This window comes from Rissa tridactyla, chromosome 22 (assembly GCF_028500815.1).
Source record: "Rissa tridactyla isolate bRisTri1 chromosome 22, bRisTri1.patW.cur.20221130, whole genome shotgun sequence".
NCBI lineage: Eukaryota > Metazoa > Chordata > Aves > Charadriiformes > Laridae > Rissa > Rissa tridactyla.
The window spans coordinates 4,123,576-4,149,811 of NC_071487.1; the positions used below are offsets into that span (position 1 = coordinate 4,123,576).

General features: G+C 53.0%; 1 protein-coding gene and 1 long non-coding RNA gene across 5 annotated transcripts; one reads left to right on the forward strand and one right to left on the reverse strand.

Annotated features, from left to right (window-relative positions):
* Positions 1-155: 155 nt before the first annotated feature.
* On the reverse strand, positions 156-16,191 carry LOC128900552 (uncharacterized). Of its 3 annotated transcripts, none has more exons than XR_008463310.1 (5): positions 15,454-16,191; positions 15,118-15,226; positions 11,919-12,025; positions 11,671-11,818; positions 156-291 (listed from the first exon to the last, which is right to left on the reverse strand). It is a non-coding gene; the product is annotated as an uncharacterized LOC128900552 (long non-coding RNA). The 3 variants fall into 3 exon arrangements; XR_008463309.1 differs by lacking the exon at positions 156-291 and adding an exon at positions 6,149-8,160 and having other exon boundaries at positions 11,671-11,812; XR_008463308.1 differs by lacking the exon at positions 156-291 and adding an exon at positions 6,149-8,160.
* Positions 16,192-17,083: 892 nt separating this feature from the next.
* LOC128900533 (tRNA-dihydrouridine(47) synthase [NAD(P)(+)]-like) lies at positions 17,084-24,917 on the forward strand. 2 transcript variants are annotated; one of them, XM_054181790.1, is made up of 13 exons: positions 17,084-17,149; positions 17,693-17,978; positions 18,302-18,886; positions 19,561-19,602; positions 19,701-19,853; positions 19,950-20,066; positions 20,454-20,519; positions 20,607-20,717; positions 21,343-21,439; positions 21,999-22,074; positions 22,378-22,566; positions 22,651-22,779; positions 24,725-24,917. In XM_054181790.1, exons 1-13 carry the CDS (start codon positions 17,103-17,105, stop codon positions 24,795-24,797), a joined length of 1,971 nt encoding a protein of 656 aa, XP_054037765.1. In that variant the 5' UTR covers positions 17,084-17,102; the 3' UTR covers positions 24,798-24,917. The 2 variants fall into 2 exon arrangements, with proteins under 2 accessions (XP_054037765.1, XP_054037766.1); XM_054181791.1 differs by lacking the exon at positions 20,607-20,717.
* The last annotated feature ends 1,319 nt before the right edge of the window (positions 24,918-26,236 follow it).

The window sequence follows — 26,236 nt, forward strand, 5'->3', positions numbered from 1 at the left end:
GTGTTAGCCTAGTAAAGGGATGGATCATCAGAACTTGTCTAAAATCACCCTCATTCTCAGAAATCATAATGGAGCTGCTGCCCAGCATCATCTTCTCCTTTTGGTTCCTCCTAGCACCGAGTACGGGCTCACCTTTGCTGCAAATCCTGCATCAGGAAGCGTCAGCATCCTCTCCAGCACAGGTACTGGTCAGGCTAGGGAGACCTTATGGGCCAAACATCACACGAAGCCCCAGAAATCCTCGCTTCTAGCAGGAAGGAACATCGCTCTTCTGTGCCTCAGTTTCCCCCTCTGTAAAATAAAAATGATGGCAACTCTGTCCAAAATAATTCAAGCCTCGCAATGGAGGGGTCCCCTTTAGCTGGTCCCTGCTGGCGATGGAAGCCCTCACAAACATGCTGGAGGTCTCGTGAGTTTTAGTGCCACTCTCAAAGCCTCAGTTCCTAAGTGATCACACACCTCTAGGTGAAGTTTATACACTCTCGGGGTCATAGAGAAAAACCTCAGAAACATCACCCCCAAAAACCCTAGAACTAAAAAGCAATGATAAAGGATGCTCATTATTTCCTCTTTAACCTACAGTATTGTAGTTTATGATAGACCAGGGACAGGTGGTGATTTATCACTTGGAAATAATTGGGGTCAGCGATACTGCCATGGTCCCTGGGAAACGCCAGTCTACGCTGCCTCTCCTCCCCGCATAATTGGCAGCCGCGAAAAAACATGGTTTACCGCAGCAGCAAAGACTTCTGTCTAATCCTCTCTGTAACCTCTTACTCTAGGAAACCTCAGGATACTGCGGGTGGGAAACGGGCTCAACCTTAATCTCAGGACTTGCATGAGAGCAGCAGGTCACAGCAGGACTGATCCTCCATCGCTGTGCATCAGAGCTCGTACAGGATTACGCCGAGACCCGGAGCCTGTACAGGCACACAAGGCACTGAGCAGCACCGAGCACCAGGAAGGAAAAGGCTGGATGCAAAGCTTGACTCAGCACCTCCTGCCTCCCCTCCCTTCATCCCAGATGTGGCTGGAGAACCAGCATAGCCCCACCATGCCACACTCAATGAGAAAAGCCAGGCATGTCATAAAACGGAAAACTAATTGCCCCCAGATGTCTCATTAAGGCCACAAGAAAATCCTACAGGGTCAGGAAAGCACTTGTGGAAAGCGGCAGGAGGTCACACTGCCAAACCTTCCCTGGGGCTCCAAACAAACCTACAGCTTGGTGACACCCGAGCATGGAACCATGAACCCCATGGTTCATGCGGGAGGAGCCTGGCAAGCAGGACCAACCTCCCATCAAGCAGAGAAGCAGCTCTGCCTGCTTCCTAGCAGGAATACACTTGTTTTTACAGAGGAGGAGGATCACAGACCTTAGGGTGACTTGGGCTGTCCCCACTGCCTTCTGCATTGCTGAAAGCAAGGCAGATATTACGGCAGGAGAGGTACAAGACCCACCTTCTGAACGCTGGCATCTTTTCAGCGGCTTACAAAGCCTGGACGCCCAATCCCCGCTAAAGCTGCTCTCGCCAAAGCCAGGCTTCTCAATATCCCCCATCCCCACAATACTGGGCAGGTTTCTTTTCCACCCAATTAATCCTGCTAAACAAGAGGCTGCTGTGCACCCTGCAGCAGCCGCTATCCCACGGGACAATGGCCTCGCGTCCTGCCCAGGCAGCAGGAAGCTTTGGGGTGACCGAGGTAACATTGCTTATGGAGGCTGCTCCATCTGCAACTTGTCCTGTGCCAGAACGGCAGCGGGGAGATAAGGAGTCTCAAAGGTCTCATGGAAAACTCCAAGAAGCAGTCTATTTTGAGCTGGCCTGGCTCGCTTTTCCTGCCGGCCACTGTCCATGCACAGGCATGGGACAAGCTGGACCTCGCGTCTCTGGAGGACAGGAGAGGAGATCAAGCTGTCCCCTTTGACAGGAGGTGAGTGAAGGCAGCAGCGGGTTCTGACGTGCGTGAGAACATTTCCACCAAGGAAAAGCATCCAGAGCTGGTGAGTGGTTGTGCATGGCTGGCTTTGCAGCCTTCGCCCGCGTTGCGGGCTGCTTTGAGTCCCAGGTTTCTACCTGAGAGACCCTGGCCCAATGGGAAGGACTTCCAGTGACAGCATCCTGGTCTCCATCCGCAGAATTATTTCAGTTCGGATGCTGTTGCCTGGGGAAGGGGAGGAAGACACAAGTCCCAGGCAGGAAAAATGTGGCAGTCAGGAAATTTAAACTCTGGGTGCTCTTCTCCAGAGAGGAGCAAATGGGCCTAAGCTCAGTCTACCCACGCTCCACCTTGGTGGCAGAGATGCTATCTCATCCAGAGGCCACCCAGAGCAAGAGCAGACTGTTCTCCCCCACCTGGGTGGACCCGCTTGGCTCCTACCGCAGCACCCTGACCAAGGAGGACTTCACTACAGCAAGTCACTCCCTTGGCTTCCCACCCTGGTCCCTGCCTTGCTGCTCGCACCCCCAGTGCTCCCTGCCCTTTGGTTGGCCTTGCTCCTGCTCCACAGCACAGGCTTGGCATGTGTCGCATCCCTGGCTCCTTACAGCTCCAGTCCTGCTCCAGTACAGCTCCAACGGCCTAACCATGCTCTCCTGCCCCTCCTCTCCACCAGCCCTGACTCAAGGATGTGGATCTGTCTCCCTGACACCAAGTTCCACGACTGGCTGACAAAATCGGTCTCAGACCGAAGTATCCCACATCCTTGTCCCACTTGTCTTCTGCTCACTGTACACTCGCTCTCCAATTGCGTCAGTCCCGTATCCCACATCCTTGTCCCACTTGTCTTCTGCTCACTGTACACTCGCTCTCCAATTGCGTCAGTCCCCACTGGCACGTGAACATCAGCTTCACTTTGCTTCTCTGGACACAAAATGTGGCTTGAAGAGTCAGTTCACCCAAAAAAAAAAAAAAAGCAATCCTGATCCAGGAGCTCTTGGAGGAGAACAGAGCTGGGATGTGGCCAATACTCATTCCTCACCACACCCTCGCAAAGATGGGAACCGGGGTATTTGTGTGTTAGAGCAGACCAGCCTATTTTGGGAAGAGACGAAGGGAAACCATGTCAAAAGCTGATATGGAAAAGTGAATATGAAGCAGGCTGATGACATTTACTTAGTGCCAGGGAGATAAGCCCAGTGCCAGCACGTGCCAGCCAGCATCGACTCAGCAGCTTCCAAACTAGGTGAGGATGCTCCGAGGACCGGCTGAGTTGGCGGATGCCCACACTGGGTATGTCCTGGGCATTGTGCAGACGAGAGAGATCTTGTTCAAGGCTGCTCCTAGCTCGGGAGGCTCATGAGAGGGGCGAAGACGTCTGCAGCTGACTCCAGAGAAAGCAATTTTTAAGGGATGAGAAAGAGGAGGACTTTGTGACTGAACTGCTGCAGTGTCTGGGAACTGGGTTCCTGGGATATGGGAACTATGCAGCAGACAGCTGGGGACAGGGACTGTGATTCATCCTGGATACTTTGGAAGCAGAGAAAGGGCACAGGGAGCCAAGGCGGTTAAGTAGGGATATAAGAAGGAGAATAAGCAATGGGCCCAAGGCTTTACAAACTATAAACACTGTGATGGAGGAGCTTTGTATTCAAAATAAGCAAAGGCAAATTAAAGGAGGGAATCAGGGGAAGGGAAAGGCAGCAGGGAGGAGAAAGAGATTGAGCAGAGATCTGTGACCAATGCCAGGTGAAGAGAGAGATCTTCCCAGGTTCTTGCTGGAGATGCACAGGAAACAGAAGCCTGAGAAAACGTGTGAAGAAGTGAGAGAGGGGCGGCAGAGCTGGCGTCGAAAAGAGGGGTCCCCAGGAGAGTCCTGGGATGTTTTTCAGAGCTTCCAAGCAGAAGTGAAAGAATTGGTTTAAATGAAAACAGGGAGAAGAGCTATGCCCCAAGAGCCAATTTGAGAAGCTCAGTCTCAACTCCTGGCTGGGTTTGTGCCAAAGCTCAGCTGGAACGCAGTACAGTCACAGCACAGTCACGCAGCACAGAAATTACTCAGTGTCCACATCCACCAGAAAGTCCTTGACACGCTGATCCCAGCAGGCATGGAGGAAGGACAGAACTCCCCCTTCCCCACTTTCCTGCAGGCTAGGAGCCTCACGAACCCCAGCAAAGAAAGACAGAGAGCAGCCCTGCAGGGGAAGGACCCTACGAGCCCTCCCCTGCTCGCAGAGGACAAGCTAGTTTTTGTGTCAGTGGCCATGCTGGAACCAGGCTCCTGAAGCAAAATTCCCGAGACCACGTGTGCTGACGGATGACTCTGTGCTGAGCAGGGAGACTTACTCTTTGCCTCCATCTGAACAGGAAGACAACAAGGCTGCCTACAAGCCCCACCATAAGCACATACTCCCCTTCAGCTGATGAGGATAAGAAAAAAGAAGGATGCATAAGGAGGCACCAGCTTGCCCAGCATTCAGAATAAAGGTCACTCTCGTGGTATTGCTCCAGGTGCAGAGATACCTGTTCCCACAAGACCTGTTTTCCACTCCCTTGGCAACCTCAGGTGTGTTAGATGGCTTGCAGAAGTTTCCAAACTCTGCATCCTTATCCCCATACCAAACAGCAGCCGTCCATTTGCCTCTCTTTCTTCCGGATCCCACCCAGAGCCCTCTGCAGTGACTAATATGTTCCACATATCACAGTTCACCTCTGCGGTGAGAGGAGCACAAATAACATAAGTGGCTTCTTTAGATGCAGGAGGCACCAGCAACTCTTCCCAGCGCTGTGAAGCCTGGGAAAGTTTCATCCAGCCAAGATGCTAATCAGCACTACAGGGAACTGCTGAGTCAGGAGAACAGAAGCACAGGATTGATTTGCAGGAAGCAAAGTGCCAGATGCCTTCACATGTGCTCCACTTTCACCCAGGCCAACAGGTTTCATGACTGCTGTGACACATTCCGCTGGGGTCCCTGAGATCCAGCACCATCCTTTAGCAGCCTCGTTCCCCGGGATTTGGGTCCATTCAATTAGTCAGCCCCACAAGCTCTCCACAAGTCTTCATGATGGACCTGTATTGATCTGCCCCGGCTCTTTGGTTTCTATCTCCATTTATCAGGCCTTCACATTCTTCTAATCCCATCTCAGCCCTCCCCAAAGTAATGAGATAAGAGGCAGGCTGGAAAGGCTGATAAAAGGGAACTGAACAAATCCATTAATGCTGTATCTGTGCCAGGAATTACAAACCCCGGCCCTTGTTAATTATACTTGCCAGCCAGAGACCCAAGAACGGCAAAGCCAAAAGAGAAAGTCAGGCTCACTTATAACTTGTCCCGTGAAAAAATAAAGACCTAAAGGACCAGGACACTGGTTCTTATGCCGCACACGGCACTGACTTGTTCGGGCACGCAGGCAGGTCAAAGCAGGGTGCTCAAACCTGAGCAGCAACAGCATCAATTCCACAGAATCCTAAACAGCACAACTGCTGGCTGCCCCAGCCCTGCCCTCCTGGCTGGCCATCCGCCCTGGCCCACGCACTCATCACACCCTGCGCCAAACTGTTTCAGCAAGCTAAACTGGCAAAAAACCAATTTACTTCAGCTTCCATGCCGTTCAGCAAAAACTTTATTCCAAAAAGGGTATATTCCGCAGAGCCTGCATGGACCTGCTCAATGATAGCATGGTCTGTGCATTAGGGTACGAGCCTTGGCCAGGAGGGGATGGTGATGAACGAGACCAAAAGACACAGGATCCAAAGCACACGTGGAAAGTGTGTGGAGACCCTAACAGTACCGAGCTACCGCATGTCCACTCATGAAGGGACACAATTGTCACCCCACTTCAAGATCTTGAATGTAAAAAAAGCCAAACCAACTCACCAAGCCACACGAAAAGTCAAATTCAGGACATTTTGTTAAGGTACTAAATCAGAGAGCGGAGGACAACTTACCAGGTCAACTGGAACACGTTTTAATTGCAACCTTTGGAAAAAAATTCCCTGCATAAATGGAGATTAATGGACATTTCAAAAGACATAGTTGCTTTAGTCTAACCCCTCCCCTCCACATTCTCCTTGGTATGTGGCCGAATGGATGCGTCAATAATGTAAAAACCAACAAAACCCAATAAAACAAATAAATCGAGACACTCATCCAACCAACACCCTCTCTGGAACAGCTTCAGATTTTTTAATTGATACCATCTAAAAAACAAATCATTTCTCAGGAAATACAAACCACAGTCACTTCAGGGAAAAACACTGTAAGATTTGCCCAGGATCCCCCAGTTTATGGGAAGCAGGAGTCCAGGTCATTAGTCAGGACCACAACACTGAACACGCTGGCCCAGAAAAGCACAAAGCATCAGCGAGTACCTAATTTCATCCTGCCCCCTAAGGGTTTCATCACTTGGGGCTTTTAACCTCTTTAGGTAGATATTTGGGCTCCTGCTATTTGTTGGTCCAGCAAACTGGGATTCCGCAACCCACGCCAGAGCCAGCCCCAGCACCGTGGAAGAGGCTGTTGGTTCTTCCTGGAAGCGATGCCTGTTGACAAGGTGCTCTGTCTTCCTCTCAGCTCCCACTTGAGCAGTCTGAGGGCTCGTTAGGAAATGGACCTAATTATGTTTGATGGATGGGGACCAGGGACTATTACTCATCTCCGTGCAGCAGACAGACCATGAAGGATACCTCAACAGAAGAATTCAACTGCAAACGCTGCAGCTGCACAGCATGTACCCGGCCTGACTCCACAGACCCAGAACCTCTACCGTTCCCAAGGTGTCAAATCCTGAGCAAAAGGCCACGGAGGGCAAATACCCAATTAGTGTCCTGACATCCAAAAATGAGACCAGGACTTTGCTGTGGCAGCAACTGCAGGGCCACAGACTCAGACATCGTTGGAGGCAATCTAAACTCTGGAGCAGGTGCAAATTAAACACAGGAGCCAAAAAATCACAGAGGCTGCAGCACAGAGGAGGAAAAAACAGGACTTTGAATAGAACCAACACGTCCAATTTCTGTTTCACTATGAATACTTAAAAAGCCTCCACAGGTTCTCCATACCTGATGGAGTATCTCACACCTGTGATCCCCTCTCAGTACAACTGCCTGCAATGCTACCTGATGACCAAGGCTGGATGCTGTCAGGGCTAATAATCCCTGTCTGGCAGCAGGTTTCTACTCCTTCTGAACCAGTCCAGCCCACCATGTAGCCTCCGAACGCTTAATGCTGTACTGGGGCTATTGGCAGCGGCCTCAGGGCAGAAACAGGAGGTTTAAATGGGAACTGTTACAGAAAAATTTCACAGACTAGGCTGGTTTTTGATCCCATTGATAGTCCTCGCTGGACTAGTCCTTGCTTTAAGGTGGTTCATTGACTGAAAAATCCTTGGGGTCACAAAGGCACATTAACAGGCATAGATGAGAGGAAACCACAAAACTGAGTCCGAAATTTTAAGTCTATGAATGTTAAATATTTCCCTCCCCCTTCAAAGAAAGAAGGGGATTTCCTAATTAGTGTCCTTTTCTACGTTCTCTGTCCCACCTTCTCTGATGGTGGAAGAGAATACCCCACCCAGGAGGATACTCAAACATCCAAGCCCTTGCTCAAGCATTTTAGTCTTTGCACATGGGCACGAAGGCTGCAAAATAGTGGAAGAAAGCAACAGAGAAACCCCAGAAAACAACAGAATAAACTGCAGGCCTCTCAATTCCCAGTCAGTATTTCAAGCTGAAACCAAACATCTTTAAGCTCTTTGTACACGTATCCGCTTCAATGACTTGGAGATCACCTCGCAGGAGAAATTAGGGCTTTTAATATTACAGCAGAGAAAGGTACAAGGGAATATGCTAGGATAATTTAGTTTCAGTTCTGTTGGCTGCAGGAAGATTAGCTCAGACCCCAGAACACAACACGCTCAAGCAACCCCTGCGAAGGAAGTATTCTTTGTCCTGGGAAAGGGGGACAAAAATAAACAGGATCAGACAGATCAGTTCCTCAAACTGGTTTTCTGCAATCACACAAATAGTTGCATCAACGCAAAGGAGAGAATGGTACGAGGCAGTGGAGGCAGCTCACGGGAAAATCCATTCAAGGTAAGCGATGCTTTTATCCAGACGAGAGGAGGGAGGGTGTGCAAAGCCTTTCTTATCCAGATTGCAGTCAGGAAAATCGCCTTCTGCTTTAGCTCTCACGGACTAGGTCATCCAGGAGCAAGACCCTGTGGGCAAACAAGGACTGAGCTCCTCCCTGTCAAACGTGCTTCTGCCTCACCATTTGCCTTGCGGCAGGTGCCACAACTCCTCCTAAACACCACCCCACTTAACCATCCCTCAGCACTTATCAGGCCTTATCGCATCTTAATCCACCGTCATCCCATCCTCCACAGGGAAAATGGGATGAAGCTGTGGCAAAGCCTGCAGAGTGAGATAAAGTCGCCTTCTGCAACCCACCCCTGCGGCAAGACCTCACGCCAGGGTGGCCCAAGCAGGCTGAAGCACACAACAAAGCTGCTCGGTGCAGCCGGAGGGTGATGCCCATTCCAGCCAGGACCTGTCAGGGCACCCTGCCCTGAGTCCCAGCACCCTCAGCACCCACTCCTCCCAGGCTCTTGCAGGCTCATAACCCCCTCTCGTGGCAAACACACAGCCCGCTGCTCCCTGACCCCATGCAGGAAAGGCTTTTCCAGCGCTGGATCCCGCTCCAGATTTCCAGAGCCCTTCAGAGGCTCTGCCAATGAAGCACATGAATATTGATGATTTGCAGAGATGCAGCAGCAAAAGCAGCTGCAGGGAGACGGATTCTCCAAAGCCAAGTTCGGCAAATGCTGCCTGATGCAGAACACCTCCTGGGGCAGGAGAAAGGAGGGGGAAAATACAGAGCTTTTGTGGGGAGAAATGGATTGAGCTTTTCAATAGCACTTACTTAGAGAACCATGATTCTCCCTTTAACCAAGAAAGGGCACCACATTCCTTAAAGCTTTGGAAAACTCTTCACCTGTTCTTAAAACTGTATGACACTATGGAATAGCAGTTTTACAGCTGGGCAGACTTGCATTGCTTGAGTGCTTCTGCTAGCAATCCTGCCTTGTAGGTCAAAACCAGCACGAATAGGCTCTGGCTACCTATCACTGACTCACTTTAGGTCAGCTTTCAGCTTTTTATTTAAAGCAAGGTTATATTCTTAGTGTTTCCATCGAGCTGTTTGTACATTTTAACACAGAACGTGTCCTCCACTGCTTTGCTGAGCAGGGGCTGTACTGGGAGTGGGAGAAGACCTTACGGACTGATGTCCTATAGATCCCCTATCTCTCCTCACACATCAATAATCACAGCTCCTTCCCATGCCTGTGGTAGCCCCTGCGCTGCAGCAACGCCAGGTCTCACACACGTATATTCCCACACATATTCCCCCCAGGTATCCCCTACTCTTCCCCTGCAGTGCCCTCTATCACCCTATATCTGCTCCCCACCATAACGTGGAGGAACCGGAGTACGCTGCAGCTGGCTTTCAGCTGTATGTGCCAACCAAGCCCCAACTCTGCCAGCTGGCCAACTGACCAAGACCCCTGACAGGGGGCACATATTTGGGTACTAAACCAAACCAGCCACTCCTGTGAAACTTGCAGGAATTCGGTGCTTTTGAGACATCTCCTCTCTGCCAAATGCTGCTGAAATTAGCCAAGGGATTCAACTATCATTAGCAGGGGGAAGGCTGCAGGGGGAGGAAGCATACATACTGACACACACGGATGCAATCTCGTGTCAGTATTAAGCCAGCCTAGAAAGCAAGTGTCTTAGTCCCTGCTGAGAAGGGATTTGGGGGTAGAGGGGGAGAGAGAAATGGGCAGGAAGTTTTCCAGTTCAGGAAGGGGAGTGTCAGGGCTCATTGCAAACATTGCAATCTCCTCACTTCCCTACCAGTACAGTGAGTTCTGTTAGCGCAGCTCACGTTCAGGCTCCAAGACCCCAGCCAAAGCCCATTTGCTTCCTTCTGGACTCTTCATATCCCAGGGATTGCCAAGGTCTAGTTGGAAAAAGCTAATGGCTGCTCTCAGTGCTGCTATTCCTTCACCCTCCAACAGCATAAGCAGAGCTGCCAGCAGCTGTTGAAGTGCAGCAAAAAGCCAGAAGGGATGGTTTGTCCTGTATGAGCACCGTAAAGCTCACATACGATATTAGGATTGCTAAACCAAAGCTGGTTCACTCACTCTCCCTTGTGCTGCAGGAAGGAAGAGTGAAGTGACATCTTTCCATCTCAAAAAGCAGCGAAGTTTGCTGGGGAAAATACTGCCTGTTTCCTTCCCTCTTTTCCCACTCGTTTGCATGGGTCCATGTCCACAGCTGCCTCTTTGTCATGAAAGGGCTGAGCCAGCCTTTAAGTTACAGTGATACTGGCCAAGCGTGTGCCCTGCAGTGGAGCTGAATGCAAGCAACTGGCACAGAAACGCTGCAGTCACTGCACTAGTGTGATCCCCCGAGCAGCCTGGAGCGCCACAGAAATGAAACTCTGTGGCTATAAATCCCTTAAGACAAAGGGGACACACCTCCCCCCACCATCAGTTGGGCAAGGTCCTTGACACACACAGGAGTATCTCTCACTCAAGGCAGGCAAGGACAACTCACTCCAACACTCTTTTTTTTTTTTTTTTTTTTTTTTTTTTTAAGGCATATGGTGACTCTTCCAGAACAAAGGCAGGATGAAAAACTGGCACACCATCATACCAAGAGACAGGGAAAAATTGGGGATGGTTCTAATTTTGCAAAACCTCATCAGCTGCTGCAGCATAGGCTGCTCCAAGTTTAGGTGACAATGCATCAGTCCTCTCTACCTTCTAGTCAGGAGAAGGAAGGGGGAAAAAAAAAAATATACATCTACCCTAGCTGGCAAAAAAATCAGATGCTAAGAAGGGCTTTGGGTAAAACTAGCACTGAGATTTTATTTTTCCAAAACTAAATGAAGTTGCAGGACTTTTTTCTTGGAAATCTGTATTTCGAGCAGGATGCTGAGGAGGACTGAGTGAGTGACAGAAGTGGCATGAGTGACCCACCCTGCTTATCTTTAGATTATCTGCTTGTCCCAAAGTTACAGGCTCAACAACCAACTCATACGTAGAAGGGATCAGGATAGAGGCAATTCAAAGCAGCCCCTTCACTGAGGCACCTTGAGAAGAAAGGTGAGCAAAAGGATGCTAAGAAAACAACTGGCTCAACACAAATTCAGTGACCTGAAGAGCACTGTGCTTTAGATGGTGCTGCAGAGCCCTCCTCCTGAGGCTGGGCAGTGCCCAAGCGTAAGGAGAGGGATGGGGCTCTGCCACCTCTCCACTAGCCCTGGAGCAACATCCACCCTTGAGCAGAGCAGTTCCCTGGGCCACGCATGGAGTAAGCCACAGTGGATGCTACATAAGGTCCAAAACTGACCAACTGAAGAATGTCCCTTCTAAGCCTCAGTACCCACCACTGAAAGCAGCCATGTGTCAGTCACAGGCCACGCTCACGATTAACAAGATAAACAAAGCCATCTGTGACCCTAAAAATCAACAGATGTTGTTCCTCTGACTCATGCAGGCAGAGCAGGCATGAGGACAAACAGAGGCAACAGCAAAGATCCCAGCCTGTGCGCCGTTCCTTGGTTTGCAAGTTCTCCAGCTCGTTTCCAGGACTGCTGCTGAGCTGCAAAGGCAACACGCTCATAGCAGCCGGGTTTTGGGGAGAAAAACATTGCTTACCTGGAATCCAACAACCATGTTGTGCCAGCGACTGGGAGGGACTTGGAATGGAGGATCAGTCTAGGTATGTCACGGGGTGGAACTCCTTTGACAGCACCAGATCAGCCTTCTGAAACAGATCCTGCACCATCACCGTGTGGCACTGAGGCTCCATCCACATGTAAGAAAGAGACACACAGATGAGCAAGAGTCTTGTGGTGTGAGCACATGGGAACACCCAACGTGCACACGTGTGCGTTTCGACATACCTCCACTGTGGGAAAGGGTAGAGGCAGCCCCAGTCTGCCTGGGGGAAGGCTGGCGGCTGCGGGAGTTGCGCAGTGCTGGGGTGCCAAAGCAGGTCTCGGCAGTAAACCTGAAAGGAAAGCGCTCAGGGGTGAACGGAAACACGCACTGCACTGGCGAGCAGGGCAGAGATCAAATCAATGACGGGAAAAGTCACCAAAATAAACGTTTTGGAAGGTTCCAAAGCTATTTGTGAAGTGGGGCCAAATTTGACTAATAGCTTCAGCCAAAATAGAGAAAATAATTAGAAAAACATTGAAACGTGTCATTTTTAGTTCTTTTCTTATTCCTCCCCCCCCCCCCACTGAAACACTTCACTTCGGAAATGATGAAACATTTTAGTCACAGCAGGATCTTGGAGCCTTTGTCCCAGTGAAACAGGAATGTTTATTCCTTTTGTCACTTACTGACTGAGTTAAATGTCAGGAGGAAATCTCAGTGTTGCTTTTTCATGTAAAAATAAAAATCAAGAATGTACAGAAGATTTTATCCAGTGGTACAGGGTATTAGAAGAGGCCAGCACCTTTCCTGTCCAGATCCTCAACTCCCCTGAAGTACCAACAGAGGACTGAGACCCTGGAAATTAGCCAGCTTGCAGGGAGAAGTGATGGGGTGACTTCAGGTGACAGGAGAGGTTAGAAGAGAAGGGCTGCTCACAGGAGCCTCTCCCCCTACCAACTCAAGGAGCTGCCCCAAAATGGCTCTGGGAATGGCAGGGTCAAGGGCAGTGAAGGCTGGGAGGGACATCAAAGGCTGGTGTGAAAAGCCCCCCAGAGCTCCCAGAATGGGACAACTGGGACCCTCCCCTGCTTCCGTGCCCAGGGGCGCTGGGGAAAGCCACATCCTGCCTCTTCCATCACACAGAGCTGCCTCTGCCAAGAAATCAGCCTCTCCCGTGACTGGTGCCTTGGCTTCATCTTATTTTAGGGTCTGATGAAAAGAATTGGGGTCTTCTCCAAGCTTTACTAATGAAGGGCTGAGTGCCACAGCCAAGAGACTTGGGATCCCACACTGCTCCCTTGCTCCCAGACATCCTGTGTGTTTCCTTCCCTTGCTCACTCCTCCGTTAGAAACCCCTGCCCGCACACCACGTAGATTTTGCAGATCCAAGGGCTCACCACTATGGTTTATTATTGCAGTTTCAGGAACAACCATTCCTGCCATAGGTGGTACGATATCCACAGCAGACCCTGAACTCCAGTCCACTTCCAGTGCACTGACAGTTTGTCCCAAAAACCACACAAGCCTTGCCCAGATAATGACCTTTAACTACTCCATCCATGGGCCAAACGCTAAGTCAGCGCTCTGAGCAGCTCTTAAACTAGCCAAGAGGGAAATACGGCAAGGGATATTTTTCTAAACGCCATTACACAATTGCCTGCCCAAAGCCTGGCTGAGCCATTTACAAGCATTTGAGGAGCACACCCCATTTCCAGAGCGTCCCACCACAGATCTTCTTGGGACAGACATGGCACGGTGGCTTCTGGGGTCTTGGTGTGGGGTATGGAGACCCCAGCATGTGTCCACATCAAGCGCCAGCTGCTGGTAGGAAACCAAAACCTGGTGATTATAGCAGGGAGGGAATTGGGAGCTGGGGCATGAAACTGGAGAGGGGAAATATTTAAGCTTTAATCTTGGAAACAGCTTCCTGATAGTAGATTTATGAGCAATGGGAATAGTCTCCTTTGCAGAAGGCTGGAAGCTCTGTTGCACTGGGCTTTAAAAACAAGACCGGATAAGAGAGTAGACAATAGACAAGAGGAATGGATTTTGCTTTGACCAGAAGATGGATAGGACCCGATGGTTCACTTCCAACTCCAGCTACCCTGCCCATACATCAGCGGCAAATCTCACACCTGCCCTCTGTGCCTTTTGCCTATTTACATGATTAACCAGCAAAGATTGTCAGAACACTACTGCACTGCTATGAAAGGCATCCAAACAAATGTGACCAGCCCAGATTTCTATCCCTGCTCTCACCCCGCTGCAGCTGCAGAGGTGACCTCTTGGGCTGCTACAGAACCTCATTTTTCAGCTAACGCCTGGGTGTAGTAGCCAGAACCAGGGGCTTGACACATCCGACTTTTGTGCAGGAGCCCGTGGAAGGGGTATTTTCATTAATACATGTGCTTTGTTTAACTTGGACATCGAAGCAGCTGAACTTTTTCTGACTTAGTTCTCCCTGTATATGTATCACACTTTCCTGCAATCAACCTTTTTTCCTGACTTGGCCTTTCCCAGCAAGTTCTTGGGTATTGGTTTTCTTCAAAGCTGCTTTAGTGCTGCTGAAGGATGTTGAAGCGACAGCTCTGGACATCCAAGCACTATACTCGCCCATGAAAGCCATCCAGCTCCGGCAGCCGCAACACAGGATTCACAGCTCCTCACTCCCCTGGCCCCGCTTCCAACCTTGGTACGACCCGATTACGACAAGGGGTGTAAGAACTAAAGCAGCCAAACAAGAGCAGCACCTCTCCATGCCTCACAGATTGCCAGTTTTCTTTGTATACATCCTTTAGCCACCACAGCTGAACATCAAGCTGCTGAGCTGTGTGGCTCAGCCCCATCATATCGGGCAGGAGCAGCTGTGGGGACACAACACACACACACTGCAGCTGGCTCTCATTCCGCACCCAAGAAGCTGTGGCAGAGCTGGCAATCCCAGGGGCTTTGTGCTCCGCTCAGACCCTTCGCCAGGGTCTGTTGGGAAGCCTGCCCGAGGCTCAGCCTCATAAAACCACCCAGCCAGTGCCCTAGGAAGGGATTAGATGCAAAAGTCTGTGACCTCAGCTGAGTACAGTGAGTCAAAAGCACTCTGACTCCAGGCTTATTGCCCCACAAAAACATCAGTGAAATCATTTCATTAATCCCCAGGGCCTCATTTCCTTCCTTCCTTCTCTCAGCCAAGCTGAAGCTTAAAATAGTATTTTGCATTCCTCATATTTCACTCCAAAACTAATTAATACCCAATCAGCCAAAAGCTCTTCTCACAACAGCCTGGCTTGATCATGCAACCTGCCCACCCTTGGCAATGGCAAAAGCACTCTACGGGGCTCCCAGCTCCTCCCAAAAGGCATTTCTGATGGAGCAGCTGCAGCAAACTGCACTACGGCAGCACAAAACAGGAAAACAGTGAAATTAAAGCTCCACATGCAGTCTTACCTCTGGCCCACGTGCACACACGACTCTTACGTGCCCATGAACAAACTCATGCTGTTTTAATTCCCCAACACCACAAGCACAGCCGCTCTTCACCAGCTTCTCGCAGCCCCTAAAGACAAAACCACAAGTTACTGTCTGCCTCCCCTTGTTGGTACCCACGCTACAACGTAGGGCTGAAACTGCACTCCAGCCTACTTCCCTGTATGCATGGAAACAAAGAGGCAATTTCTACTTTAGATAAAAGGGCCTGGCAAAGCCCTTGGATTCAGGGCAGGGGACAGGAAAGAAGATGGAGCACAGGTCTTTCTTCATTTGGACTTCACAGCTATTTCTCACCCTCTTGATAGTCCAGGCCAAGCATGAGTCAAACAACAAGGCTGTGCAGATGATGGAGCATAACTGCAAAGGAAGGGATGCGAGTCTGAGCTGGACAGGAAACCTCATCCACGAGAGCTCCGAACACAACACCCCATGACACATCAATGAGATTTTGCTAGAAGATCTTTCTTGCTCAAGGCCCATGCACACCCATCACAGGCCAAGAGGATCACAGGCAAGGCACTGGCTGTTTTTGGCATGCAGGGACCTGGTCTAGTGGGAGGTGTACCTGCCCAGGGCAGGGGGGTTGGAACAAGATGACCTTTAAGGTCCCTTCCCACCCAAACCATTCTGTGATTCTATGACTGTGGACCAGGAAAGGCTGTAACCAGGGTCCCAAACACATGGGGAAGATGTGGCAGCTGGAGGGGAGGAAGCAGAGGTCAGCGAGTGCCATCTCACACCAAACACCCCACACTTGTCACCTCACTCTGTCTTTCAGTCTGAACTCCCACCCACAGACCAAACACAAGGGCAGACTTTGCACTCTCATGGGCACCAGCCCTTGCTCGCTGCATTAGCAGCACAGCCTCCTTAATACACCCACCAGGAACGTGTGGCAGCACCAAACATCTGCAGTGAGTTTTGTGTTGGCTACAGCCCACGCCAGAGAACGACCCCAGCCCCCAGAGACAAGGGGGCTTTGTCCCACGGCTCCTCCATCCATCCTGCAGCCTGCCCACAGCAGGAAGAAGGCACAACGGCCTGCACCAAAGGAGGAGAAAAAAACAGTTCCTCCCATGGGGCACCAGCAGCCAAAACACAAAGCCCTCTCACACCTCAGCTGGGCTGAGCTTGAAAACGCTTCCAAGGGGTAATGTGGAAAACCCTGTTGCCGGAGCAGCACCAACAGAATTCTGCCCACGGGACAGCTTCAAGCAGATTTACACCTCTGTGCAATGGGAGACGGCTGAGCCCTGAGCAACCGGGCCTCGCATTTACTGCTTAAAAAAAACCCACATTAAAAAAGCCCACACCAAGTGCCCCGCATCTCTGCAGAGAGCTCCACCTTCTCCAGCTGACAGCCAGCAGGAGGCAGAAGAGCCAAAGCCCCAAAGCACAGAACCCCTCAGAGGTCACCAGATGGGGGCCTCTAGGGGGGTTGTTCTGTCCCTCGAGCCAGGATGAGCCCTGCTCCCCCGGCACAGCAGCTGCTGCTCATCCCGAACGCCTCACAGGTCAGCACCCAGGAGGTGCCCCAAAACACAGGCCCTCGGGAGCCACAACACGGGACGACACCTCTCCCCTGTGCAAGGGCCACACACCGGCCGCCCCTTCCCACACGGACAGCCCCTCCCCCGGGGGTCCTGCCCCCACGGCCAGGCCCTTCCTGAGGGCCGCCCCCAACCCACAGGCCCTGCTCCCCCGCAGAGCGCTCAGAGCCTCCCGCAGCCGGACGGACACGGCCCTCAGCGGCCCCTCGCACACCCCGGCCGGGCGCCGCCCCCGGCCCAGACACACACAACGCTGGGGCACACACAAACCCCGGCCCCGCCGCCGCTCTGAGGCGCCCTGGCCGCCGCCGGGCCTTTTATACCCGCCCCGCACAGACGCGCCCCCGTCACGTGGCCCGCCCGGCCCCCGGCGTCATCCCCGCGTGCGGCAGCATGGCGGCGGCGGCGGTGGCGTCCGGGGTGGCGCCGGTCCGCGCCCGGTGAGTGTGGGCCCAGGGCGGCCCTTGTCCCACCCGGCCCTGCCCCTGCCCCGCCGGTCTCCCGGTACTTACCTGCCCCCCCCCCATAACCCCCCGGTACGTGCCCAGACCCCCCATAACCCCCCGGATACGTGCCTGGCCCCCCCAGTAACCTCCCAGTATGTGCCTGAAGCCCCCGTAACCGCCCCAGTACGTGCCAGGCCCCCATAACCACCCCCCGGTACATGCCTGGCTCCCCCATAATGCCCCAGTATGTGCCAGGCCCCCTCACAATCCCCCCCCAGTACATGCCCAGACCCCCCATAGCTCCTGGTACATGCCAGGCCCCTCCATAACCTCCCCAGTACATGCCAGCAACCCCCATAACCCCCCAGGTACATGTATGGCCTTTCCATAACCCTCTCCCGGTACATGCCAAGCCTCTCCATTACCCCCCCAGTACATGCCCGGCCCCGCTGTCCCCCCAGCAGCCCCCTGTCCCCCATCTCCCTGTCACACCACTCCCCCCATGGCTGGGGTGACAGGGGTGCGGTGTCTCCGCAGGTTCCTCACCTCCAAGGAGCAGTTCCATGCCTACCTGCGGGCCCGGGGCGAGCCCAGCGGAGGGGGTGAGGAGGAGGAGGAGGAGGTCGGCAGCTGCCAGAGCGAGCCCCCCACCAAACGGGTGAAGTCAGAGGACCTCGGTCAGGACGGGGAAAGCCGAGAGGATGCGGGAGCAGCGGAGAAGGAGCCCGCGGAGCGGAAGCGGGCCCGGGGGCAGAACAAGAGCAGGCCGTGTATGAAGCCCAAGCACTACGAGCAGAGCAGGCTGTGCCCGTCGGTAACGCAGGTAGGGTGCACGGGCCCTGCTACATGCCGCGTGAGCTGAGCGGGACAAGTAAAGTGTCAGCTTCCCTGAAGCGGTAGTGCTAAAATGTCCCCTCAAGTGGGTATGTGACTGTCCTTCTGCGGCACGTTACAGCAGTCGGCTTCCTGGGAGCGTTTTGTGGGGCACCCAACATCACCCGGGGAGTGTTGGGTGCTTGGAGTATTTCTGGCTCCTCTCTGGGCCGGCGCAGACGCAGGCTCACCTCGCTTGTGCTGGAGGGCACAGCCGTGCCCGGGCAGGCGAGCGGAGGGCAGAGGTTTTAACCTCCTCTTTATTGTTTCAAGGGGTGTGTGGAGAAGTGCTACTTTGGCCCACGGTGCCGCTTCCTTCACGACATCGGCGAGTACATGGCCGCGAAGCCGGCTGACCTGGGGCGCAGCTGTGTGCTCTTCGAAACCTTCGGCAAGTGCATTTACGGCATCACTTGCCGCTTTGCCCAGGCCCACCTCGGGGATGGCTACCAGAACATCGTCAACACAGACCTGGCCAAGCAGTGGGAAGGAAAGTCGCTGGTGAGGAACAACCTTTCCAAGGAGCTCCAGCACCAGCTGCGCAAGAGGAAGTTTAGCTTCAGGAAGGCTGACGAGTACCTCCGTGGTCTGGGCAAGCCCCACGGGGATGGCGGGAAGGGAGGCAAAGCCACGGAGCGTTCCGCAGAGGAGCAAGAGGTGTCCAACTGCACAACAGCCCAGGAGGGGCTGGGAGACGGTCCTGAATGTCCTGCGCTACCGGAGCAGGGGGAAGATCCCAAACCAGACGCCTTGCAGAGTCGCAGCCCCACCGCCGGTGAGGAGGCTTCCTTCGTGAAAACGGTGGGCCCGCTGACAGATGAAGATGTTATAAAGCTGCGGTCATGTGAGAAGAAGAAGGTGAGCAGGGAGAGTTTGGCTGAGGGCTGCCGTCTCTCGTGTCCCTGCCGAGTGGTTGAGATTGTGCTTGGGAAGGCAGAAGAGACCTGTTTGCTGGGTGAGAGGCAGGCAGGGGACAGAGCTGCCTGGGGACCGTGTTACTGTCAGGAGAGGGGAAGGATGCGGGAAGGTGAGCTCCTGGGGCTGTGGTGGTGTCCTTGGAGGGGTGAGAACCAAGAGAAGCTGCAGCCCCTTGCATGGGAAGGAGAGCAGGGGCTCAGTTGTCATGAAGGTGGAAATGATCTGCAAGGAGAGCTTAGTCTGGGGCTGGTTGGTTTGTGAGTACTGCACAGTGCTCTCCTGGGGTGAGAGCATTGCCTCCTTCTTCTCCTCGTCACCTCCGTCCTTGCATCCTTTAGCCAGTCTTGCATCCCTCTATATCTGTAACTGCTTTGAGTTTTCTCCAAGCTGAGCAGTGAAAACAAACGGAGCGGTTCAAGTTTCTGGTTCTTTTCTCCAAGTGATACATTCTCTTGGAATAGTTGGGGTTCTCAAAGAAAAAACAGTGATTTCCTGGGTTTCCCACTGACATTTAGCCAAGGCAAGTGCTACAATTGCTACCTGGAATATCCTTCTGTTTAACCACTGCTGCTTCAGCTCTCCTGACGTGCTCCTCCATCCTTCTTGTTTTCCAGTTGGAAATCCAAGGCAAGCTCTACTTGGCTCCGCTGACCACGGTAGGTGGATAATTCTCTCCTTTTGTCCAAATTTGCCATTGCCACATCTGGAACAGAGCAAATCTCCTGACAAACCATCTCTCTGCTGTCTCTGTCAGTGCGGTAACCTCCCTTTCCGAAGGATATGCAAGCGCTTTGGGGCAGACGTCACCTGTGGAGAGATGGCTGTGTGCACAAACCTGCTTCAGGGCCAGTCCTCCGAGTGGGCTCTCCTCAAACGGCATCACACCGAAGATATTTTTGGGGTGCAGGTGGGTGCTATCATCTTGAGAACCAAAGAAATGATAACTCGCTTCTGAGGAGAAAAGCTGCTGCTTGAATTCACGCAACCTGTCCCCCTCTGGTAGCTGGAGGGAGCATTTCCAGACACGATGACCAAATGCGCAGAGCTCCTGAACCAGACAATTGAAGTGGACTTTGTAGACATCAATGTCGGGTGTCCCATTGACCTGGTCTACAAGAAGGTAAGAAGACGTTCTGCAGCGCATTTTCCCTCCTTCAATAGATGCTTGTCTTTTGCCTCATCTCCTGTTACCCGATCTGCTCCTGCCAGTCTGATCCAGAGCTCCCGGTTCATTTCTGGGCACTAGACCTCAGCGAGAAGGCAAATAAGCTGTACAAGGAGCAGGGAATGGTGAGCTGTGTCTCACTGGCAGCAGGCAGAAGTTGGAAGGGAAAAGGGCTGTGGGGTTTTTTTTTGTTAAGGGTCCCTTTTCTCCAAGTCTTGAGGTGCTCTGAGTCCTACCTGCATTCCCTGAGCAGCGAGAGGGCTGCTGTTGAGCAGCTCCAAGGAGGCTCTTCACTGTGCAAGGAGGGAGAAAGTCCTGACTCTGCCACTTTTTGTCTCCCAGGGAGGAGGCTGTGCTCTGATGACTCGGTCCAACAAGTTTGAACAGATCGTCCGAGGGATGAACTCGGTGAGTTGGAGCACCTGCCGGCAGCGGGGGACGAGCTGATGGGGCCGACTCCTGCCTCAGCCTGGCCTCCCTCTCCCATGTCTGCAGGTGCTGGACGTCCCACTGACTGTGAAGATACGGACGGGGGTGCAAGAAAAGATTAATGTGGCTCATAAAATAATCCCCAAGATCCGGGAGTGGGGAGCTTCCATGGTCACGGTACAGGGATCCTTGCTGTGGCGTGAGCTTGGTGGGTGGTGCCCGGGGAACTCCGCTTGCCTGTCAGCCCAGAGCACGATGTGGGGGTGACCTTACCCTTCCCCACAGCTGAGCAGCTCTTTCAAACACCTTTGCCCAGCTGCGTACTGCCTTTTAGTGCTTTCTGCTAATAATGGAGACAAATTCAGATGCAGAGAGCATTTTCTGAGGTGCTCCTGTGCCTTGTCTCCGTTACAAAGGGAGATGGTTCCTGCAGTGCTCAGGAACAGAAGCTTCGGCCAAATGAGCCTTGTTACAGCAGGGCTGGGGAAGCGATGGGACCATCTCATTTGCATGGGGATGAGTTGTTCCTGCCCACAGTGAATATTCCCTTTCACTTGGGACAGTCATTTCTTGCTCTGGCTTGCAAATAGCCAACACATTACTCAGAAAGCATCCAGCCCTTTCTCGGCTCTGCTGGCCACCTCTGCAGCCTGGTCTGTTAGCCACTGGCCGGGCTGTACATCCAAATGGATCCTTTACCTGGTGGTGTTCCGTTTGCTGGAGCACGTTCCTCCGGTGCTCCCCTTCTGCCCTGCCTCCTCCGGGGCGTTTGCTGAGGTCTCTCTGTGACTTTCTTCTCCAGCTTCACGGCCGATCCAGGGAGCAGCGGTACACGAGGGGTGCTGACTGGGACTACATAGCAGAATGTGCGAAAATCGCAAGCCCCATGCCCCTTTTTGGTAGGTGTTTCTGTTCTTTGGTCACGTGGACTGAAAGTGCTGCATCTTGGATTCGAAAAAACTTTAAAAAATTGAAAACCAGGCTCCCACGGACATTTAAGCTGGGGGAAAGGTTGGAGGATCCGTATTGCTGGTGGTGGTACGATGGAGTGAATTACCAGCAGCTCTTGCGCAGCCCAGCTCTGCCCGTGTGCTGGGGGCCAGGCGGGACAGCACTGAGCGGAGCAGGAGGGAAGGGACAGGCAGGACACAAACCCCTTGGTTTTTAGCAGGTGCTTTCTCCCTTGGGCACCGCGGCACTGACAGCCCCAGCTGAACCTGCCGGGTAGGAGTTGGGAGTGGAGCAGAAGAGAGGAGAAACCTCTCCTTTTCCTCGTAAGGGAACATTAATCCGAAACATCCCTGGGAGCCTCCAAACGTGAGCCCCGGAGCCTCTTTGGACACTCTGGCCTTTGGACCCTGTGTCCATTTTGAGTTTTATCCCATGCCTGCATTAACTCATTGTGACTTGTCCTCGTGTAGCGCTTTGACCTCTGCCTTCTCCCTTCCTTCCGGACAGGAAACGGTGATATTTTGTCTTACGAAGATGCTGATCGGGCCATGCAGATGGGTGTGTCGGGAATTATGATTGCAAGGCAAGTGCCTGTGTTTCCCCTTTGCTTCTGAGCTCTATTGGTGCAAGAGGAAAAAAGGAATTTAAAAAAAGACCTAAACAAACCCAACACAGGAGAAGTTTCCTCCTTGCGAAACTACTCTTTAAAACTTGGTAAAATCAGTTTGCGTCTGGGGGAACTAACAGCAGCTTCCTATTGAAATTGGAAAAGGAAATTAAAGCAGCGTTGGCTGGCAAATAAGTGCTGGAAGGTCTCTTAAATGAGTTGGTGTCTTCAGAAGCATCAGTCACGGGAATAACAAAGCACGTTTCTTTTTGTCTCCAGGGGGGCACTCATCAAACCGTGGCTTTTCACTGAAATTAAGGAGCAGAGACACTGGGATATCTCCTCCAGCGAGAGATTTGATATCCTCAAAGACTTCACCAACTATGGCCTTGAGCACTGGGGGTCGGATACTCAGGGAGTGGAGAAGACCAGGAAGTTCCTGCTGGAATGGCTCTCGTTCCTGTGCAGGTGAGAGGAGCCGAGAGGAGCTTTACCCCAGCAAGCCTGTGTCACTTGAACAATAGCACACAGCGCCGTTGCGTTCCATTGCAGGTATATTCCAGTTGGCTTATTAGAACACCTACCTCAGAAAATTAACGAGCGGCCGCCTTACTACGTGGGGAGAGACTATCTGGAGACACTGATGGCGAGCCAAAACGTGGACGACTGGATTAGAATAAGGTAATAAAGCACAGAATTTCATTTAAATTGCTAGGAAGGGACGTCGCAGAGCCCCACAAAGTCCCTGTGCCTGCGTGCAGCCTCCAGAGAGAGGGTGATGACGCTTTCCCATCGGTTAGAGAGGTTGTGAGGAAGCAGCGAGGGTTAACCAGGGCTTCACTTCGAGGTTTTAACTGAGCTTGAAGCTGCCACGAAGAGCTGGCTCAGTCCCTGTATCTGCTTCAGCAGGTCGTCCCGTGCCCGCTGCAAAGCGAGAAGAGCTGCCTCTCTCATGACACGCTCTTCATCCCAGGACAGTCGTAGGGAGCAACAGAGGAGAGCGCAGCGCTGGGATGCCTCAGGCTTTCAGCATCACGTCCCTCCGGGCTCTGCCCGCACAGTCCCACCCTGCCGGGCCCGTGCAGATGCCAAGCAGGAAGCGGTGCCCATCCCCAGGTTAGGAGAGCTGAGCGTTTTCCCCATTTTTCATTACCCGATTTCTGAGTTCACGCAACACAGTGCAGGAAACTGTTTTTCTCCACTCCTACGAGTCCTCAGGCACTGGCTTGAAATGACTTCGCAAGCTCAAAGGCAGCTAAAAGGAGAGCTGGAGCAGCCAGCTGCTATTTCCCGTCTCACGGAAACAGAGACTAGCAGAAATAGAGCATGGCTACGGCCTTCTCTGGTTTTGCCAATCCTCATCCCTTTGGTCAGTGCTGGCAACAGCTGCCTGAAACCACGTTACCAGTACATCGAGTGGGATCCGGATTCTTAAATGTCGTTTTTCCAGCGGAACCTGCCCGCATTAGGCTGCACGAAGCTTTGTAACCTGTGGTCTTTACAGTGCCAGGTAACAGCCATTTATAGCCGTAAGAACTCAACATTTCAAAGCAATTTAGGTTTATTCCTTAACTCTCATTTGAAGGAGACGCTAACCAGGAGCAGGGGTCTCTGAGCACACTCCATTTCTGCTTTTGGGCTGTAGATCCAGGCTCCTGCTGTGCCGTTCTGTGCCCTGCTGGGCTACTCTCTCTCTGACATGTCTTACGGAAAGTCGTAGTGATGCTGCGTTGAAGCAGCCTCCAGGAAATAAGTTAAGCCTCCTTGACTGTAAAGAAAAGGACTCTGCACTGAAAATACAATGTGTGTTCCAGAGGGTGAAACAGCTGAAGCCTTAAGCAAGGACAGATCTGATCCCAATGGAACTGGCTTCCATCATTTTAGGATCTGCCCTTAATGCTTTCTGGCACTGGCAGGGTTTTGGCTCTGCACAGGCACGGCGAGAGGTGGGGAGGAGCTTTTCAGTGGCTCCTGCTGACTCTCGGCATGGCATTGCCAGGGGTGAGGCTGGTCTTCAGGTCACCAAACTTCAGAACCCGTTTTGGCATCGGTTCTGGGTGACTGCCCAGCAATAGGGGCATTGCCCTTGTCGGGAGGCTGCGTCCCTCCAGTGCTGGGGTTCAGGGTTAAAGCAACCAGGTCTGTTAGCAACCGGATCATTTTAAATCCTTGTTGGGATCCGGTGCCATGAAACCAATTAAACCTTGCAGCGGATAAAGCAAGGATGGACCCTCCGGGCTGGGATCCTGCATGGCTTCCTTAATGAGAGGAACCCAAATTAATACCAGACAAGTTAATTTTTTCATTGCTGCTGTTGGATAAAGTTTAGCTGGGAGGACTTTTTAACCTCAAAACAGACGTCTTCAGGTCAGGGCTAAATTATGCCTCCGCAGGCTGTCATTATATCATGACAGGGGCAGGTTAAAGCTCAGCACCGGAGGCGGTTTTGTGCAGCGGCCCTAAATTTTCGGGAGGGTAGAGGCTTGGTTTGACACATCTGACTGCCATCACCTTCGCTGTAGAGCCACAGGGCCATGCAACAGGGTACCGGTGGCTCTATTGTACTGGACACAAACCTCTCCTTCGTTTATTTTTTGCTTTGTTTTTGTTCTTTTCTTTCTTCTAGTGAGCTGCTGCTGGGAGCCGTACCTACCAACTTCACCTTCCTGCCTAAACACAAGGCAAATTCCTACAGATAGGGCTGAGGAGGCCCTTTCCCGTGGCGTCGGGTCAAGAGGAGGCGTTAGGACGATGCGTGTCGAGGAACGGGGTTGTTCAGCTGCGCTCTGAAATGAAATAAAAGTTTTACGTTTTCAGAAGTTGCCTTCCCGCCCCCAGCATCAGTCCCTGCCACAAGTTACACAGCAGATGGTCTCACGCGATCTTGCAGCCAGAGGTGCCTCGCTAACAGAGAGCAATCTGTTTAATGAACAGGATACAGGCCAGGAGGGATCTCTGGCCTCCAGCTCACGCCAGTTGTCCCGGCTCCCCCACGCCACACGCTGTTCACGTAGCGGGAGCGAGAGGCCTCTGTTCCTACCGGGGTGTCCTCGGTAGTGCCAAATCCTCCCCAGTGCCAGGAGGGGATGAACTAACCCAGTCCCTGGGGTCCTGCAGAGCACAAAGAGACCCAGCATCTCGTCATGGGATGTTGTGCAGAATCCCGGCCTTTTCTGGGAGCATGCAGCGGTGGGTACCGTCTCCTCCCGGTGTCACGCACCCAGGGAAGGTACAGCCCCCTCCGAGGGGGACCCAGAGCTGCTTGTTTCCCAATGAGGAGACTAAAAGACCCGAGAGCAGGATTTGAGGGAGGGCTGGGCAGGGGAGCGTGCCACCGAGGGATGCTGCGTGACCTTCCCTCGCACCCTCCAGGTCCTTGTTCCTGTCTCTGCGTCACTCCAGGCAGCGCAGCACAGGCGACAGTCACAGAGGCATTTGCCGAGTGGCACAAGGAGGCTGCGGGTGCAGCTTCGTCCCCACAAAGCTCGGCTGAACCAACTTGGTCCTTTCGCCCCCTGAAAAATACTGTTGAAAGCAAAAAGCACTTGCACACAGAGCCCCTGGTAGGAGCCGGGGACACCCAGCCCCCCCGAGCCCCTTCCCTCCCCAGCAGGAGCTGGGGGGGCTGTTGGGGGGGCCGTTGGGAGGGGGCGGAGCACAGGGAGCCCCAACATTCCATCCTGGAGACGCCAAAGAGTCCTTAGCAGCGGAGAGACTGAGGGGACCCACCATGGCGCTGCCACCTCAGTGGCTCCCACTGCGCGGCCCCCGTGCTCCCCCGGCGCCCCAGAGCCATCAGGCTTTCATGCTCCCGCAAACCTTCTACCCCCAAGGCAGGGAACGACCCCGACCCGCAGCCCGGGGACGCTCTCGGGGCCAAGAGCGCAGGAGGTGACCATGGCTCCTGTCTCTCTTCCAGGCGCAGCCACCCTGTTCCCACCGCCCGGGCAGCAGCTGCTCTTCCCCACGGCCTGGGCACCCCCAGTGGGGGCGGCCCCACAGGCCCCACCACCAGGTATGGCACCCCTGTCCCCTCTGCCACCCTGACACCATTGGTGTTCAAGAACCCTGGGCACCTTCAGCCTCCCCCTCCCCTCTCCACGGTCACCTTCACCATCCCACCTCCCCTGTTCCCCCC

Excerpts from the sequence above, each read along its gene's own strand:
- LOC128900533 (XM_054181790.1), top strand. The coding sequence starts at position 17,103 with ATGGCGGCGGCGGCGGTGGCGTCCGGGGTGGCGCCGGTCCGCGCCCG. Across the intron at positions 18,887-19,560 it reads GGTCATGTGAGAAGAAGAAG|TTGGAAATCCAAGGCAAGCT; the intron begins GTGAGCAGGGAG and ends CTTGTTTTCCAG. Across the intron at positions 22,567-22,650 it reads TGGCTCTCGTTCCTGTGCAG|GTATATTCCAGTTGGCTTAT; the intron begins GTGAGAGGAGCC and ends GTTCCATTGCAG.